Source organism: Scylla paramamosain, chromosome 32, assembly GCF_035594125.1.
Source record: "Scylla paramamosain isolate STU-SP2022 chromosome 32, ASM3559412v1, whole genome shotgun sequence".
NCBI lineage: Eukaryota > Metazoa > Arthropoda > Malacostraca > Decapoda > Portunidae > Scylla > Scylla paramamosain.
The window spans coordinates 4,499,417-4,516,364 of NC_087182.1; the positions used below are offsets into that span (position 1 = coordinate 4,499,417).

Sequence of the window (16,948 nt, forward strand, 5' to 3'; positions counted from 1 at the left end):
TCCCAGCTGAAACTCCGCCCTCAGTGTAGTAGCCACGCCCCGGACCCTGCAACACCTGTCAAGTCCCCTCCCCCTACACGTCCCCTCAAACCATCTCATGTCCTCGTCCTTCGCGCCTCCCCCGTCACGGTTCGAAGCGGCGCGATGTAAACAGCGTGTAAATCAATAAAAAACTGATGGATAAATAAACCCTAATTCACCGCGTGTAAATACTTAATTTGTTCACCTAATTCACCTGTTTTGTTTTGTTTTTCAGAAGTTTCCTCTACGTCTCAGGATTGTTCTCTGTTCTCTGTCTCCTTTCCAGCATTTGTTGTAGTTAGAGATAATCTTTGGAGTTGTTTTACAGCTGGTGGCGTAAATAACCTCACTTTGATAAACTTGCTGTAAACTGACAAAGGGATCAGCGTCGAATAAACACTAAAAAAAAAAAAAAAAAAAAAGATACAGAAATGCGTTTATGTAAATTCAGATAAAGTTTCTAATTAAACGTGACACTAAACAAAACCTTTATTACCAAAGAATAAATAATAACTGGTTGGATAAATAAGTTCATGGTACAGAATATGAAAGTATAATAATGATAGTAAATAAATCAAGAATTAAGTCATCAGCATTATCATTGTCGTTAACCATCAGTTTTATCGTTTATTCTGTTCACAGCATCAGTTTAATCATTTAAGATACCATACAAACACCCCTACACTGCTGGACACCCCTACACGCCCCTTTATAAAGTCACCGACCAAATTTTCGCTGATTTTGAACCGGAGACAAATTCCAGAAATGTGCTTCTGGTAATGGGCATTTTAAGGACCTTTTAATGGACACCCCTTTTAAGGACATTCGGCCCCGTAGGACACCCTGGCATTCCTCCGCGTCCTGAGGTAACGTTTTGCAGGATTCGATGATGATTCTTTGGGAAAATCTGTCATTCACTTCCTCTCCCTCCGGCTCTCCCCCTTACGTTTTCTCTCTCTTTTCCGTCTATTTTCTCTCCCTCCCGTCGCCCCACCGTGGTCAGTATCGTGTCTTCCCGCCTCTGTCCCTCGCTGCCTCCGCCTCCCGCCGCCAGTTGGATGCGAGGCATTACAGGCAGTTGACGTTCTTCTGTTTCTCTCTATCGTTTAATAATCTAACTTTCTTCCATCTCTTTCCTCTCTACTAGAACCTTCACTGCAGTTCATAACATCAATTTCTATCTTCTTTGTTCTGTCATAGACTTTTCTTTACTGACTTGTCTACTCTTTTTTTTTCTTTTCGCTCTTATTTTTTTTATTTCTTTCAGGTGTATTTTTATATTAAATTTTAATTATTTAAACTTTTCAATTTATTTTATCACATTGTCTTTTCTTTTAATTTTGGTCAGACTTTTTAAGACAATGTTTTTAAAAATATTTTTGAGGGTATCACCTTTATACCCTGTGTGTGTGTATTGAGACCCACATATTTTTCCCTTTTTTACAATTAAACCTCATATTTTCCCCTTTAAATAAATTTCACCCTTGCCTTTACAGTACAAACCTCATATTCTCCCTTAAAATAAACTTAGTACTTTTCCCTCACTGTATAATCTCCCCCGGGCATCAAGACTCCCTTTCAACACAGTGCACAAAATAAACACCCCAAACCTGACTTGTGTAAACCAAAGGCAGACAAAACCTGACTTGAACAAACCCGTGATAAGGAACCACGAGGGTCACATGACTCCTTTGAACTCTTGCACTGGAATCCGGTGGAGAGAAAACACGGACTGAGACGGAGGCAATTATTTCTCTATCGCCTTCAGAGAGAGAAAAGCCAGATGATGTAGCAGCTTGTGGGAGTTTACTTTTAGTGTCTTCTATAAGCTGCTATGGTGTCTCGTCTTTTGTTCTCTATAAATAAGTCGATAGCTGAAGAGTTAATGCACTGTTTAGTCCTGTTTCCTCATCACCAAATTCTACTCTACACAAAATGATTCCCTGCCCTGTATTTCTTTCCCTCACAAGCTTGACTATTGTACTTTTCTTCCCTTCACTCCTGGGACGCGCTGGTCACGTGTCCCGCTTCCCCTCCTTCAATGACTCAACCTTCCGTCTCTGTCTTCTTAGGCGGCCCGCTCGAGGTTGCGTCCCGGCGAGGAAGTAGTGGAGTCAAGGGTAACACACAAGCGTTCTTGGCTCACATTCAACACATTGTCTCCGTTTTTCCCTATCCATCCATCCCAGACCGTGTTAACTTTGATCTCCCGTGACTTAGACCTGATTTTGTCCAACCGTGTGGCGCTCTGTGTCCTGTACTGCTCGTTCAACGTGTCCTGTACCGTGCCATGATAACCAGACAGGTGTCCACGCAACACACAAGGTTCTGTTGACCACTCACCGCTCACTAATGTCACGCAGTCTCAGTTTCTAAGTGGATGGACCAAACTGACTGAGATTTGCTCTTATCTCAATGTGTCACTAATGTGTTTTCTTGTATAATTTGTGTCCTATTTAATGTGGTGTGGGTGTGTGGCTATTTATTTATGCACACACTTTTTTTTTCTTTTTTTTTATGGTCCGTGTTCGGTGTTTCGGGATCGCTGCTTCGTTCCGCCGCGTGTGTCCGAATAATTTTTTCTCCCCCTCCATCTCCCTCCACATCAAGTTTTATTTCCTGTTTTTTTTTTTTTTCTTTACGTTCCGTCCTTTTAATTAATCCATTGCGCCTTTAATTCCTTTGTTTCTTGTATGTTAAGTTTGATTGATATTTATAATGGACAAATGTGCGACGCTCACGCAGACATACACACACACACACACACACACACACACACACACACACACACACACACACACACACACACACACACACACACACACACACACACACACACACACACACACACACACACACACAACCCAGCTCAACCCAGCCCACACAAACACACACACACACACACACACACACACACACACACACACACACACACACACACACACACACACACACACACACACACACACACACACACACACACACACACAAAACAACACAACACAACACAACCCCAACACACACAACGACCCAGGAATGACCCTTATGCCTTTATTTCTTAGGGACAGCGCAAATTACGCCCAGGGGAGGTGTTAGAGGATTTCAGTAAGGTAACCCAGAGGTGCCCCGTGCCTGGTGTAATGCTCACTTCGCCACTGTAAACATGTCCCTTAAAATTATCAGTGTAGTTGTCGTATTCTCACACAGTCTTACTTCTCTCGCTCCCACACTTCCATTTGTCTGTGTATCTTCGCCTTTCGTTCTTCTTCAGGAGCACTACTGTACCAGCTGGAGGTGTTCGCCTTTGTACTGAATGACGTGCCACTGTTCAAAGTAATCGCACGTTGTCATGTGTATGGTAACTGGGCATGTCGCTTCGTGGACACAGGGAGGACTAGGACGGGCTATGTGCGTGTGCATATGTGTGTGTGTGTGTTACGTGATCCTTGAGTGGACGCGCGGCAACATACGCACACGAAGTCATATAACACTAATATAAACTCGTACACAAGAATCATAACAAATTCATGAACATTCTGAACATCCCAGAACTCGAACACAAACATATGCCTTGCTGGTCACACTTAAAAACACTGAAACACTTGACTTTTAGCGGCACATAGCTGGTCTTAGAGGGACGCTGAGGGGGAGCTGAGGGAGGGAGGGGTTCAGTTCCTCCTTCTGCAGCCCTTCGTCGGCCGCCCGCCCACCGCCCTACCACCATTACTTGTAGCTTGAGGGTCACCTGGACACGAGGCGTACAGGTCACCTCCTTCTGACACACACGCTTTCTCACACTAGCATGAATGGGCGTCCGTCTAGCTATTGATAGATGCTGTCCATTATATGTCTCTCTTGCCCTCATTATTCCAGGCTTTCCTATTCAATTACCTATTCAGTTCCTATGTTTTTCCATTTACCTTCATCTTTTAAGGTATATTTTGTTATTTATTCCCTTGTTTATTTCTTGCTTAATTTAGTTATCTCCTTGTTTTCAATATGTTCTTTTCCTCTGTCCCAGTTTCCCTTTCCTTTTTTTTTCCTTTCCCTTTATTTTAATTCAATAGCAGCAAGTATCGGGTGATGAAGGAAGGATGTTGTAACGCTGGTGATGTGCTGCATGTAGGGCCTTTCTTTGTCTTAGCTGTCTGCACGTCCTTCCTCCTTTGAAAGCATAATACTCATGTTTCTCTCCTCGCCACTCTTTTAGGCGGGAAAGCTTAAGCCCGGAGAGCAGGCAGTGAAACAGGTGAGCTGCGAACGGTGTATACAATGTGTCCCGAGTCCCGGCGTGCCATTTATAAACTCCCATATATAAAAACCAACGTTCTTCCTTCCGTTCTCTTTCTCTTTCATTGCGTCCTGTCTCTTTCCCGTCCACGCAAACACTGGACACATATTACGTTTTCTATTTTTCCGTCTCCTCTTCCCTGTATGTTCTTAGTTCCCTCATATAGTTTAGATTAGTCATGTTTTTTTTTTTTTTCATATACAAATTTTCGTGGTTCTTGTTGCTGAGCCATAGTGTACTTAGTAGTGTGTTTGCCTTCTTTACCTGTCTCTGTTTCCCTCTTTTTCTTTGCCTGGCTCTCTCTTTCCACGGCACATATTATCCACACCTGTTATGCCTGTCTTTTGTCACCACCTCCCTGGATGCTCTCTTCCATACACTGTCTAGTTTCAGTGATCTTTCCTCTAATATAAAATTATTCCCTAAATACCACACCATTTATGCGGCTCTGTGCATACCGGCGATTGAGTCCTCTATGGAACCTCATTTTGGGCTCTATATCGCAAGTGGATCTCTCATTAAGCTCTATACATCGAAACTAGAGCTCTGGTTTGCGCCTCTGTTCATTTAAAAGTCTTCGTGTTGCTCTAAATAGCGGCATTTTAGCGGCTCTGCGTTCGTATCGGGAATGGAGGCTCTTTGACCATAAATCGGAGCTCCTGTCTGGACTACGCTGGGGTCTCAGTGCATCGGGGCCACCAGGAAGCACGAGAAGCCGACACGTGGAAGCCAGTGACAGAGTGACGACCTAGGACGCCACGCAACGCAGAATATCAATCTCTTAACTTCTGTACTGCTTTACAAGACTGGAATATAAGGGTGTTTCTCATCTGCCTTCCACGCGTCGACTTCCTTGCTTTGATACTGAGATTCTTGCAGTAATGAATCTGAGGAACGTGTTTTGAGTCTCTTACAGTGTGGAAGAGAATTAAAACATCTGATCCCTCACGCAAGAATCTTATGTATACGATTAATTAATGAAGTATTTTATTAAGAAAAAAAAATGTACATCTATAAACTTAAACCCTAAATTGATAAACGTTTATTTGAAAGCATATGTAAATCCGTGATAAAGTAAATCAGTAAAACATTCATGATAAAGTTTAACTCATTATAAAACTTTCCAGCAGCAGGAGGTCCCCCCGTGTGCTGCCGCTGTCCAGTCTTCCTCCTCACGACATATTTGTACATTACAGCTAATCCAAATCATAAATAATAATAAATGACCCACTCCTCTAAACATCAACCAAATGTTTACTCCTTTCATGTCGACAATTTATTTCCCGCCGCGTTTTCTTTGCATTTCTCGTTCATTACCGTTTTCTTTTCTTCACTCGAATGCGTAACGGAAACAGCTGCTCCTTACGAGAGAATCATTACAAGTTTTCTTCCTTATCTGTCATTATCTCTTCGTAAACGCTTTCTTCTTTGGATTCCTAAATTGTTAAGCCGCTCACTAACACCACTCGTTAATCCTTTGAACACCCCAACCAAGCAGTAAAAGCAAAATTAATCCCGTAAATTATGTATCCAAGATAAATAAACGGATTAATTAACTTTAACTTATCTTTTTTTTCATCTAATTTGCTAAAACAGAGCCGCTTACGACCAGGAGAGATTCAAGACGATGATCAGGTTGGAATCTTAGCGTTGTCTGGCTGGGCTTTCGTACGGCCGCTCCAGAGTGTTGTACTCTAAAATTCTCTCGCTGGGTCGTTTTGCTTGCCCTGCCCTATGCTCAGCGCTCAACGAAGATAAACGCTAACCACTGCAGTAGTCGTTGTTAACCTTGCTCTTAATGGCGATCTGTAACTCTCATTGACTCCTAGCGCTTGTTGTAAATTGGTTAACTGAGTATTCGCCTTAAACAGTAGAGGAATAACACTCGCTATCGACAACAAGATCGCAAATTAGGCTGTAAAGCTGCTACATAAAAGTAAAGGCAAAATAAATGAAACGTGAGTGATTTACGCTTCTCCTCGTTCTCCTCCTCCTCCGCCTCCTCCTTCCACGGGCTGCAAAGTTTATGACAGTGGTAAACAAAGGGTCTTTTAACAGTTCTTATGTAATTTAATTTCTGAAGTCAACATTCTCTTAATCTGAAATCATGTGAACTTTATTTTCGACGTGGAACAGAATGCTTTTTTGCACACACTTCTTTGCCTTTTTCGTCCTTTCATCCCTATCGGAGAGTGAGCCGTGGAAGCAGGCGCAGGAGGAGGGACAGGAGCCGCCGTGACACTTAGTACTGCATGGCCCTCGAGGTGTTGTGGCCGCAAACCTCGTGGGGAAAACAAAATAACCTCAAATACAATACTTTTTTTTTCTTTTTTTTTAATTACCTTCCGTCACTTCGGGTGGCCGCGGCAGCATTAACAGAGAGCGATGATTTAAGGTACAAAATGCATCACGTTCTTGAGATTGATGAGTTTTGAAATACAGCGAATCAAATACTTAGTTATCGCTTATGATCAGTGAACGTTGACGAAAACTTGAGATTAATTCATTTTCTATTACTGTCGCTGTGAACCTTGACTGAAAAACGTGTCCAACTTACCATAAATACAAGGACAGTTTTCATTACATTTAAGTCGACAGTTTTCAATGCATTTACGAGTAAGTCGACGCTTCCAATAAGTACACCTAAGAACAAGAGCTCTTCGTTATGCTGCTACGGTCACGCACACCAACTGCTGACTGAAACTTGCTGGAAAACTCTCCTCTGAGCTCACACAAACATCTCCAGCACTCAGCATCATCTTCAGCACCTTTTTCAGCGCCTCCTTCGTGCTGTCCTTGTGTCGTGAGCTCAGAGGATGAGTCTACCTCAGACCAATGACGTTATCTGTTATACGAGTACACTCCTTGGCTTTCTGTCTCTCCCTATACTATTGTTACATGTTTAGTGAAGTCCACGCTGTAGATTAAGCGTTTTCTGTGTTGTGTGTGGGTGTTTGTGTGCTTTAGTGATTGGATTTTTCTTTTTTCTTTTTTTTTTTAATCGTGTGTGTTTATGCAGATGTAAATTTCGTGTTGGCTTCTGATTTGAGATTCAGGTGATGTGTAATTATTCATTTATTTATTTATTTATTTATTTATTTTGTATGTGTTTGGGCAATTTGTTTTGTCTCTTTTTTTTTTTTTAAGTTTCATCTCCAGAGTAAGGAACCACAGTAATGTTATTATAGTGAGCATTGAAATAGTTTGTCAGGACTTTATGTTTTTTTTTTTTTTTTTTCGTTGTTTACCCAATTCAGCACAGTATCCCCTGCTGCAAAATGTCGCACCTGAATCTCTGAAACCAGAAGACACACACACATTTTTTTTCAAGTAGCTTTGGCCTTCGTGCTCTGTAGTGTAGAGTGAATATAAGTATTTTTTGGAGTGTGTAAATATAACTTTTTTTCTGATATGTAAGTTCATTTTTCTTTCTAAAGTTAAAGTAGGACGACAGATTATCCTTATAAATGTAGTAGATTTACTGAAACTCTTCTTCTCCTCTTTTATTATTTAAGTCTTGATCAGAATATGACTGTCTCTATATATTTTTTCCCAATGATAAACTCTTGTATCTCTTGTATTTCCTATTTCTTCACATAAGCAAGATTCTTTAATAATCATGTAAAAGATCGCAGCTCTTACCTCTTTTTTCTTCAAGCACGTCATTTCAGTTGAGGATGAGGTGGTAGGTTAATGAAGGTTTAGCTACAGGTAAGTGTGGCTGGTATTCTTATATTCTCAGGCATTTCTCTTTTTAAACTGTCTTTTCTGTCGCATTCTTTATCATTCCTCTTCCTCTACGTTCATTTTCTGTCTGTCTTTCTCCGCTCTATCTTTAACTTCTCTTCTCACTTTCTCTTTCTCCCGCTCGAAGAACAGGAATTAACGCAAAACCCTTCCTCCCATTTTTTTTTTTTTTTTCTTTAACCCCTGCATCGCTACCACCACCACCACAACCACAGCGCCGGCGTCCAAGCCAAGACGTCAGGCGACCCTCCATGCAGGACGACGAGAAGATGGACAAGCCGAGCACTCCATTGAAGGCGAGAGGCGGCCCTGCTCCTGCCATCGTGGACGTGCAGCAGAAATACACAGCCGTTGAGGGTACGTGTTGCAGAGAGAGAGAGAGAGAGAGAGAGAGAGAGAGAGAGAGAGAGAGAGAGAGAGGGGGTTATCTAGAAATGTTGGTGGTAGTAAAAAATAAGTAATCTATTGTCCAAAATTCGCGGTCAACTACATCATTTCTGGCACGGTCACCTAATATGAGATAGAGACAGAGGAAGGGGAAGGGGGTCTTATACCTTCACACTGCACCATCACCCTAACACCCTATCACTTCCTTGCCACTCCCGCAGACCAGAACGGTTACATTGATCTGGTGGTGGAGGGTGAGCCTCCCTTTAAGATTAAGTTCTTGAAGGGCGGCATCACTGAGATCGTGGAGGGCGGCCGCTACAAGATCCACACTGAGGGCGAGACCAACACTGTCACCCTCTGCATCAGGAAGACCAAGCCCAACGATGAGGGTCGCTACTCCGTCAATGTCACCAACGCCCACGGTGAAGACTCCGCCGAGATGGACTTCTACGTGTCTGGTAAGTTCGTTTTTTCTTCGTTGTCTTGAGCTCCCGTTTTCTTTTGAGTCATTCCCGGTACGTTTTTCTTTTCTTGTTTTTGACTTATTTTCTTTTTCGTCCCTTTTTTTCTATAAGATTTTTTTTTCCTTAAGATTACAAGATATCCTTTTTTTTTTGTCTCCCTATCATTTTTTTTCCTACATGATTTTTCTTCCTTTCCTTTCTTCAGTTATTCATTCGTGTACTTGTTTGCATTTTGTCTCGCAGGTATGTAAATGAAATCACGTCTTAAGATTACAAAACATCCCCTTCCCTTAATTCTTTTCCGTCTCCTTACATTCATACCAAGCTTGTCTCTTTCCCTTCTTCCTATCATCATCAGGTTCTTTTCCCTTACTCCTTTCTACTTCCCTCCACCTTTTCCTTCCAAATTCTCCCCCTTCGACCCATCAGATTAGGACCCTCCAAATTTCCCCCCGCTGATCCTCTTTACAATCCTTCTCCATCTTTTCCCTCCTGTCCCTCGCGTTCCTCCACTGACTCTCCGCTCCCCCACAGACGCTAGCGGTATGGACTTCCGTGCCATGCTGAAGAAGAAGAAATACGCGAAGTGGAAGAGGGACAACGAGGATCCTGACTGGGGTGAGCTGAAGGAGGCGGAGAAGGAAATTAAGCCTCAGCTCCGCAAAGTCGAACGGGTAAGCTAACCTTTCAGAACCTTCGACTTTATTGTTCTCTATCGTTCTTATTTCAGTCTTTTCATGATTTTTCGCCTTTTTTTTCATATCATCATCTTTTTTTTTATGTCTTATTCTCTTTTCTTTTCTAGGCACTTCTTGGGGGATCTTACTGTCCCTTTTTCACTATCTTTCGTGTTCTTCGTATTTTTTAGGGGCGTCTTTTGAAATTTCGTCATCTCTCATTCTTTTTTATCCACGTTTTTATAATCTCCAGTTGCAATATTTCCTGGAGTTCATTTGCATATTTTTTTTCTTTCTCCTCTCACTCACTCTCTTTTTTTTTTCCTTTCCAGCTTCTCTAATTTTTTTTTCTCTTCAACCGAACTTTTTCTCTAGGAATGGAGTGAGTGTCGTCCTCTACTCGCTTCCCATTTTCTTTAATTGATCTGTTTTCTCTCCCTCTGACAAAATTCTACCTAGCAGCATTTACCATTTTTTGTAACTCTTTTATATAATTACAGTATATATATATATATATTTTTTTTTTCCTATATAGACCCAAACCATACGGGACTTACAGATTTAATTTTACATTCACAAGTACAGTTACGGTCAGAAGTCAAGTGACACATTGTACTTACTGCCACTGAGTTTACCGTTTTTTCTTCATTTCTAAGTCCTCTGATCTGCTAAGAATTGCCAGGCTATGTTACTCAAGTGTCAGCAGAATAGAGGACTTGAGATTGAAAGACTAAGTACTTGTTGTGAGATCAGAGGAGTGACTGAAAGAAAACGACCCTCAGTGGGAAGTGAGTGCAGAGGGAGTGACGCGACTTGTGGCCTCGACTGTACTTCGTTACGGGTTACTTACTGTCGCCTACGGAGGAACGAGTTCATGACACAGACCTCGTAGATTACAACTATTTCTTTTATTTTCTTTTATTTTTATCTTGTTTTGGAAGCCGTGTGTTGGTTTTTCCTTAACTCACATTGAAGGGTTATAAAACAGCATACAGCTAAGATGGTTTATGAATTTAGTTTTCATATTGGATTGACTCTTTTTAGTTCGTTTGGTTTTCGTTTTTTTACCTTTTTGTTCCGTTGAACCGCCATTCCCTCCACATTGGTTAATAATCTGATCCATAAACCAACTCACAAACACTGGTTTTATTTTTCACTTAGAGAGGAACATAGACAGACACACAGAACAAGCCATGACTCGTACGTAGTAACACTTTACTTTCTCACACTTACAGAGTATATAATCTTATCTTTTTTATATAATGTACACACTTATTTTACCGTAGAATTATACCCACTACACCCACCACCTACCCACCACCCACACCCACCCAGCCCACCCAGCCCACCCTCTCCTCTCTCCCGCCATGCTGAGGGAGAACCAAGTACTTGTTAACATCTGCCAAGGGAGTAAGTATGGCGTCCGTGTTGGTGTGTGTGTTCCGGAGGCTACTAATTACCTCTCTCCCTCCACACACACACTCGCTTTCGTCGCCATGACAGGAACGCTCACCCAGACTTAAGCCAGGCGACCCGGGAAGCCGCAAGCCATCCTTGTCTGAGATTATTCCGGACTGGCCCACCCTACATGCTGTCAAACGTACAAGGGTAAAGCACATCCTATCAGGCGTCAGGCTCCCGTTACCCTCACTCCCCATCGCTAACTCAGCCTCCCCTTCTTAGTCTCCGTTTTCTGTAAATACACGCACCTGACGAGATTCTGTAAACGCCTGGTTATTATTTTTATTATTATTATTATGATTATTATTATTATTATACGTAAAAGCCTCTGTTTGTCGCTCTTTTTATTGATTTTCGTATTTTTATACATTTATTTTTTTGTGTTTTTTTTTTAATCGTTTCCTTCTTCCTCCTCTTCTTATCCGAGGCTTATCTACGCCTACTATTTTTTTTTATGGTTTATTTATTTTTTTTTATTTTCATTTTCGCTTTCAGTGGAATTATTTTCGTTTGTCACCTGCGTTTGCTATTTTCTAGACGTGGTCAGTGGCTTCTTATCGTCTTTATTTATTTATTGTCTCTTTTGTTGGATTATTTCACTTCCCAAACCCTCTTCCCGTCCTCCACCCCTTACCTACCTTTCCTCCAACCCTCCTTACCTTTTCTGCCCCGCCTCCATCCCTCCCCCGTTCCCCCGTCCCTCCCTCACAGCCATGTCAGTCTTAGAAATGAAAGAAGACAAAAATACCTAGCCACTCACTGGATCAGAGAACGCCCAGCTGTTTTTGTGGCTTCATAAATTTTCTTTTGTTTTCCGTCTTTAAATAAACGTATTATTTTCTTTCCTAAATCCATAATTCAGTAAAGTTTGTATGATAAATTTCGCTTCCTTCCAGCGGCTTGCGTAGAGTGAACCGAAGAGAAACTTGTTGAGACCCTGAAGTAAAAGAGACTTGTGGATAACTGCAACTTGTAAAAGCTTTGAGGTATTTTTTTGGTTACACGTATTTTCGAAACCAAGTCCCGCCTTGCATGGTTAAACATTTTCCGTTCCCGTTAAACCCACCATGTTACTGTTGTACTCTAAGGAAGAAGTTCAGTTCATGTCATGATAATACAAAGTCAATATTTGTTGAGATTTGAAAAATTTATTCCCGGCCAGAGTGTTTCGCCCCTCCACCCTTCTCCCTCCCTCCTACGTCTTGTTTCTCTTGTTAACATTCAGGTTCTTTTTCTAGCAAGCCTTAAGAGTTACCTTCTGCTTGGCTTCCTCCTCTCCCTTCCAATCCCCTCTGCCCCTCGCGCCGGCTCGCCCCGCCCCGCCCCGCCAGGCCTCTAAGACCCGTCTCTCTCCCCGGGGCAGGAAGGGGACGACCCCCGCAGACTTTCCCTCGCTGACATTATCCCAGATTGGCCTAAGCTGCAACACTGGACCGAGGTTTGGCAACACTGGAACGAGGTTTGGCACGCTTGAACAAGTGCATTCATGACTTCCTTCATTCATTCATTCATTTCCTTTTAGTCATGATTACGGCACTGCGGCCTCACTCTTGGCCTCCTGACATGAGTAATGAGTATTGTTTTCCTTTTATCTAATGTTCGACCTTTTTTCCCCTTGATCTCTTTTTTCTACCTGTGCACCTGAAGCCTGATGACACACCTGGCCTGGCGACCCGCGGGAGTGTCACTAAAGGAGCCGCGACACGGACCATTATGTAGTACGAGTGTGATAAAAAAAAAAAAAAAAAACTAAAGGAAAATTAAAGGAATGATGTACCTGTAAACACTTCACCGTGCCTAAAGACCCATCGCATAAACCCGCCGCAAGGAATTAAAGGGTGACTCGAATAAACCAATCAAACTAAGACAACTCACTAAACCGAACCCCCAAACCAAAAAAGAAACTCACTCCGGAAGCTAAAAAAAAAAAAAAAAAAAAAAAAAGTAATAATAATAATATAAACTTAAGCCATAAACTAAAAACCAAAACTTCTAAAACCAATATAAAACTCCCTTAAACCTCTCCACCCCCTTAAAAACCACCTTAAAACATTCTGCATGACACTGTACAGTTACTCTTATCATGCACAGTAATGCGTATGTCTGTTCCAAGAAGGCCCGTCCCTCTCTCTAGATACACCAAATCACTCACTACCATTTATAGCCTTAAAAAAAATAAAATAAATAAATAAAACACCACTACAAAATCATAAAGAAAAAACAATGCTACTTTTATTATTTTATCTCAGAAAGACGGACGGAACTTCTACTCTACTTCAAGACAATCTTCTTTACGTTTTCTTTCAGTTTCTCCATTTTCTAGAAGTGGCCGGATGCAGGCATGATGGTACTCCTCTAAGGCATGTCTCTAGGCTGCATGATTGCCGTACGTCTAGCCATAAAGACATAGAGCAATGTCACTCCAGCCCTGTAATGGGGGGAGTTGTGTCAGCTGCCAGGGAGGGGAGTGAATCAAGGGGCATGGTCTTGTGTTGTGTTAATCATCGTATTCTCTCAGTGGTTCAGCCTCCCTCTGCTTCTCATGATCCTCACCTTCAGACTGATAATGATAGGTTGCCTGAAGTAAAATGCTCATGGTATATCTAACGCATTTTCATAGTAATTTCGAGAAGAGAAAGTCATTTTTTGCTTGCGTTCAAGTTCTTCCTTGTCACAGTTTTGAGTTTGTAATCAGGAAAGAGTTTGCAAGAAAATATACTCGTTTCATTTTTTTTTCTTGCTGTTATTTAAAAGTATGAATAAAAAAATATATATAAGTAGCAGACGGGAAGAGAAAGTCAGTGTGTCACAGATTTTACACCTTTAACTTTGTTCTCTGATCTGTAAAATTATTAACTTAACCTGTCCCGCATATGCATGAAGAAAAATAACTATAAAAATCAACCAAAGAAGAAGAATCATGATGAAAAGAGTGATAAAAGAGAGAAAAAAACTGAACATCATGCAATCGTAAAATAAGGGAGATAAAAATAAAAAAGACAAGTGAACATCAAGGAGCGTGCCCGTGCCCCTCTTTCACCCCCTCCCGGCCAGCCCCAGCCTTGCAGCACCGAGACACGCCACTGCCGCTGTCTCCGCCGCCTCGCCGCCGCTGCAGACACTTTCATCTCATTCACACGCACGTCCGCATGTCCAATACTTAGATGTGGAAACAGTAATCCGCACTCCGCACCGGCAATGTTTTCTTGTCTTGCTGGTGCTGCTACGCTCTGGCAGGTCAGGTCACGCCTCACGACGGTCCATCGTGACCTCTGTGACCTTGATTATCTCCATGTACTGTACCTGTGTGTTTATTATCGTTATTATTATCATTGGTGTTATGGTTACTGTTGTTGTTATTGTTATTAGCACTAAGTTCTCTAAAGAGTTCCATGTGGTCAGTTCTTGTGTTTTTGTGGTCATGATTTGTGGTCAAAGGTAAAGATGTAATTACTTTTTTGTACCTGTGGCTTTGTCAAGGTTTTGCCGGGATTGGCTCGTAATGCAGGTGTCAGTGGGTGTCACAAGGTCGGGGGTGCCTGCTTGTCTCCCTCGTCTGCGGCTCCTTGACGAGTAACACTGTGGAGAAAAAGTTAACAAAAACCACCGTTTTCACTTTTGAATTAATTATGAAAACCAAAAATTTAACTATGATGTTTATTTCCATGTAAATTATATACAATTACATCCATTTTGACTGCGAGAATAACAACGTAATCTGAAAAAAAATAAAATAAATAAATAAAAAACGAAACACGACATGCGGTCCCTTACAATGACGAGCAGGGCGGCAAAGCAAACACCCTCACCCGTGCACGCTCATCTTAACACTGGTCTCATGCAACTCCTCCTTTCTCCCTCTCCTTCACCTGCCCCGCCTCCTCCCGCCGAGCAGAAGCAGGAGTCGTGGATCAAGCCCCTGGTGGATCTGACGGTGAAGGAAGGCAAGGAGAAGATGGCTAAGTTCGAGGGTGAATTCTCCAAGAAGGAATCTAAGCCTAAGTGGTTCTTCAAGAAGGATGTGAGTATTCAGTGTGTGTGTGTGTGTGTGCGTGTGTGTGTGTGTGTCTGCCTCTTTGTCTGTCAGTATGAATGAATGACTGTATCCTTTATCTTTAACCGTTTCACTGTTATGATTGTCTTCTATTACCATTCATATCACAAAAATAAATCGTTAACACTGACATTAAAAAAAAATAGTAATAAAAGGTTAATTTTATCTTTGCTAAGTTTCAGAAGTACTTTTTTTAAGGGACTGTTGTAGAAAAAATGTCTTCAAAGCTGTAAATGGTTATGGAAAAGATTGACCATCAGTGAAAGGGTTAAACACTTTGTGGGTGAGTGAATTGCTGGGTATGTGTGTGTGACTGTCATTGTCTGTCTGTCAGTATGTATGACACCCCTTATCCTTTGGGCTCTCATAAGGACTAATTTCAAAGGCCATAGAAATTATAAGCCTGTTCTTATGGGTATTTTCCAACTTACTATGCAGAATCCTTGTTAAAATATCCCCAGAATCATGAAGACGCTCTTGAAACGAATAATTTCCCTTGAAAACCTCAGAAACTTTCACTACAGCTAGTTAAAAAGCCAAGATGAGATACTGAAACCGAACATGTGTGTCTGTGATGGCGCTAAACACACTCTTCCCCATCCACCCCTCAGGAGCTCTTCCCAGGCTCAAAGTACAAGTTCAAGTCTGAGGTTGGCGTGCACTCCCTCATCATCAGCAAGCCCACGGTGGAGGACATGGGTCGCTATTCCGTGGAGTGCATGGGTATTTCTTGCTCCGCCATCCTCACCGTCCAGGGTTCGTATCCGTGCCCGTGTTCTGTTGTCTTTGCTTCTTCATTGCCCTTGCCCAAGAGAGTGGTAGGTCCTGCATTAAGTCTTGCCCTTCTGTTTCTGGTTCAAAGGAGAATGTTAAGTCTTGCCATGCTGAGAGACTGGTTCTTCTGTCTCTGGTTCAAAGGAGAGTGTTAGGTCTTGCCATACTGAGAGACTGGTCCTACTGTTTCTGCTTCCAATGAATGTTAGGTCTGCCACACTGACCGGCCCTTCCAAGGAGAATGCCAGGTCTTAGAGGGTCTTCCCCATAATGAGAGACTGACTTTTATTCCCCATGATCTGCAACACCTTCATTCTTAACTCCCTTCTCTGCAGTTTTAAGTGATGTTCTGTTTTTAGCATCACCTTGCCTACACTTTATTTTATCCAATGTCAGTCTTGTATATTGCTTGTAGTTAGGTATTTCTTATTAGTTGTGCCAAATTATGACCGCGGTGTTGCGAAGCCTTCCATCAGTCAGTCAGTTCCCATCCTCTTTGTTTCCTTATCGAATAAATCCTTTGTCTCCTGGTTATTTCAAGTGTAATTCCTTGTTGTGTAATGCCCCTTTCCTCTACCCACTTTCCATTTCACTGCCTTCATTAAATAGAAAACTTCTTTTTATTTAATCTTTCCCCTTAACAATGTACAATCAAGCTTTCTCGTCTTGCATCGCCTTTATCTAACTTCATATCTCGCCTCCCCGTAGAGCCTGACCCTGATTACAAGTTCGTGCGGCCGCTGCCAAAGAAGACCAGCTGCTACACCACCAAGGAGGCCACTCTGGAGGCGCAGGTCAACTCCCACAAGGCCATCGTGCACTGGTACTACGGGGACACCAAGATCGAGGTGAGTCAGCGCCGTCTGTTGCCACTGCCGCGAAGTTTTGAGTCGCAGCGAGAAACTTTACTGCAAATTATCCGTTTTCGTTTTTTTTTTTTTTAGCCAGATTGTAGAAAGAGAGTAGATTTTGATTAAGTAGATATAATGTTAACGATATGGCGAAAGATTATTTATTTTTGTTTCTAATTTGCTAGAAATGTAAAAAAAAAAAGCACATTCCTCTTAAC

General features: G+C 42.0%; 1 protein-coding gene across 26 annotated transcripts in view; it reads left to right on the forward strand.

Moving 5' to 3' along the window:
* LOC135088863 (twitchin-like) overlaps window positions 1–16,948 on the forward strand; it is a 164,509-nt gene that overhangs the window by 72,562 nt on the left and 74,999 nt on the right. For 17 of the 26 annotated variants that reach the window (XM_063983893.1, XM_063983896.1, XM_063983905.1 and 14 more), the window contains 8 exons: window positions 2,094–2,141; window positions 8,275–8,416; window positions 8,668–8,907; window positions 9,448–9,587; window positions 11,094–11,198; window positions 14,947–15,072; window positions 15,717–15,861; window positions 16,588–16,727. In XM_063983893.1, the coding sequence (XP_063839963.1) occupies window positions 2,094–2,141; window positions 8,275–8,416; window positions 8,668–8,907; window positions 9,448–9,587; window positions 11,094–11,198; window positions 14,947–15,072; window positions 15,717–15,861; window positions 16,588–16,727 (1,086 nt within the window). Of the gene's footprint in view, window positions 1–2,093; window positions 2,142–3,083; window positions 3,132–4,231; window positions 4,271–5,908; window positions 5,948–8,274; window positions 8,417–8,667; window positions 8,908–9,447; window positions 9,588–11,093; window positions 11,199–14,946; window positions 15,073–15,716; window positions 15,862–16,587; window positions 16,728–16,948 lie in introns of all 26 variants that reach the window. The other 9 variants (XM_063983910.1, XM_063983913.1, XM_063983918.1 and 6 more) reach the window with 7 other exon arrangements.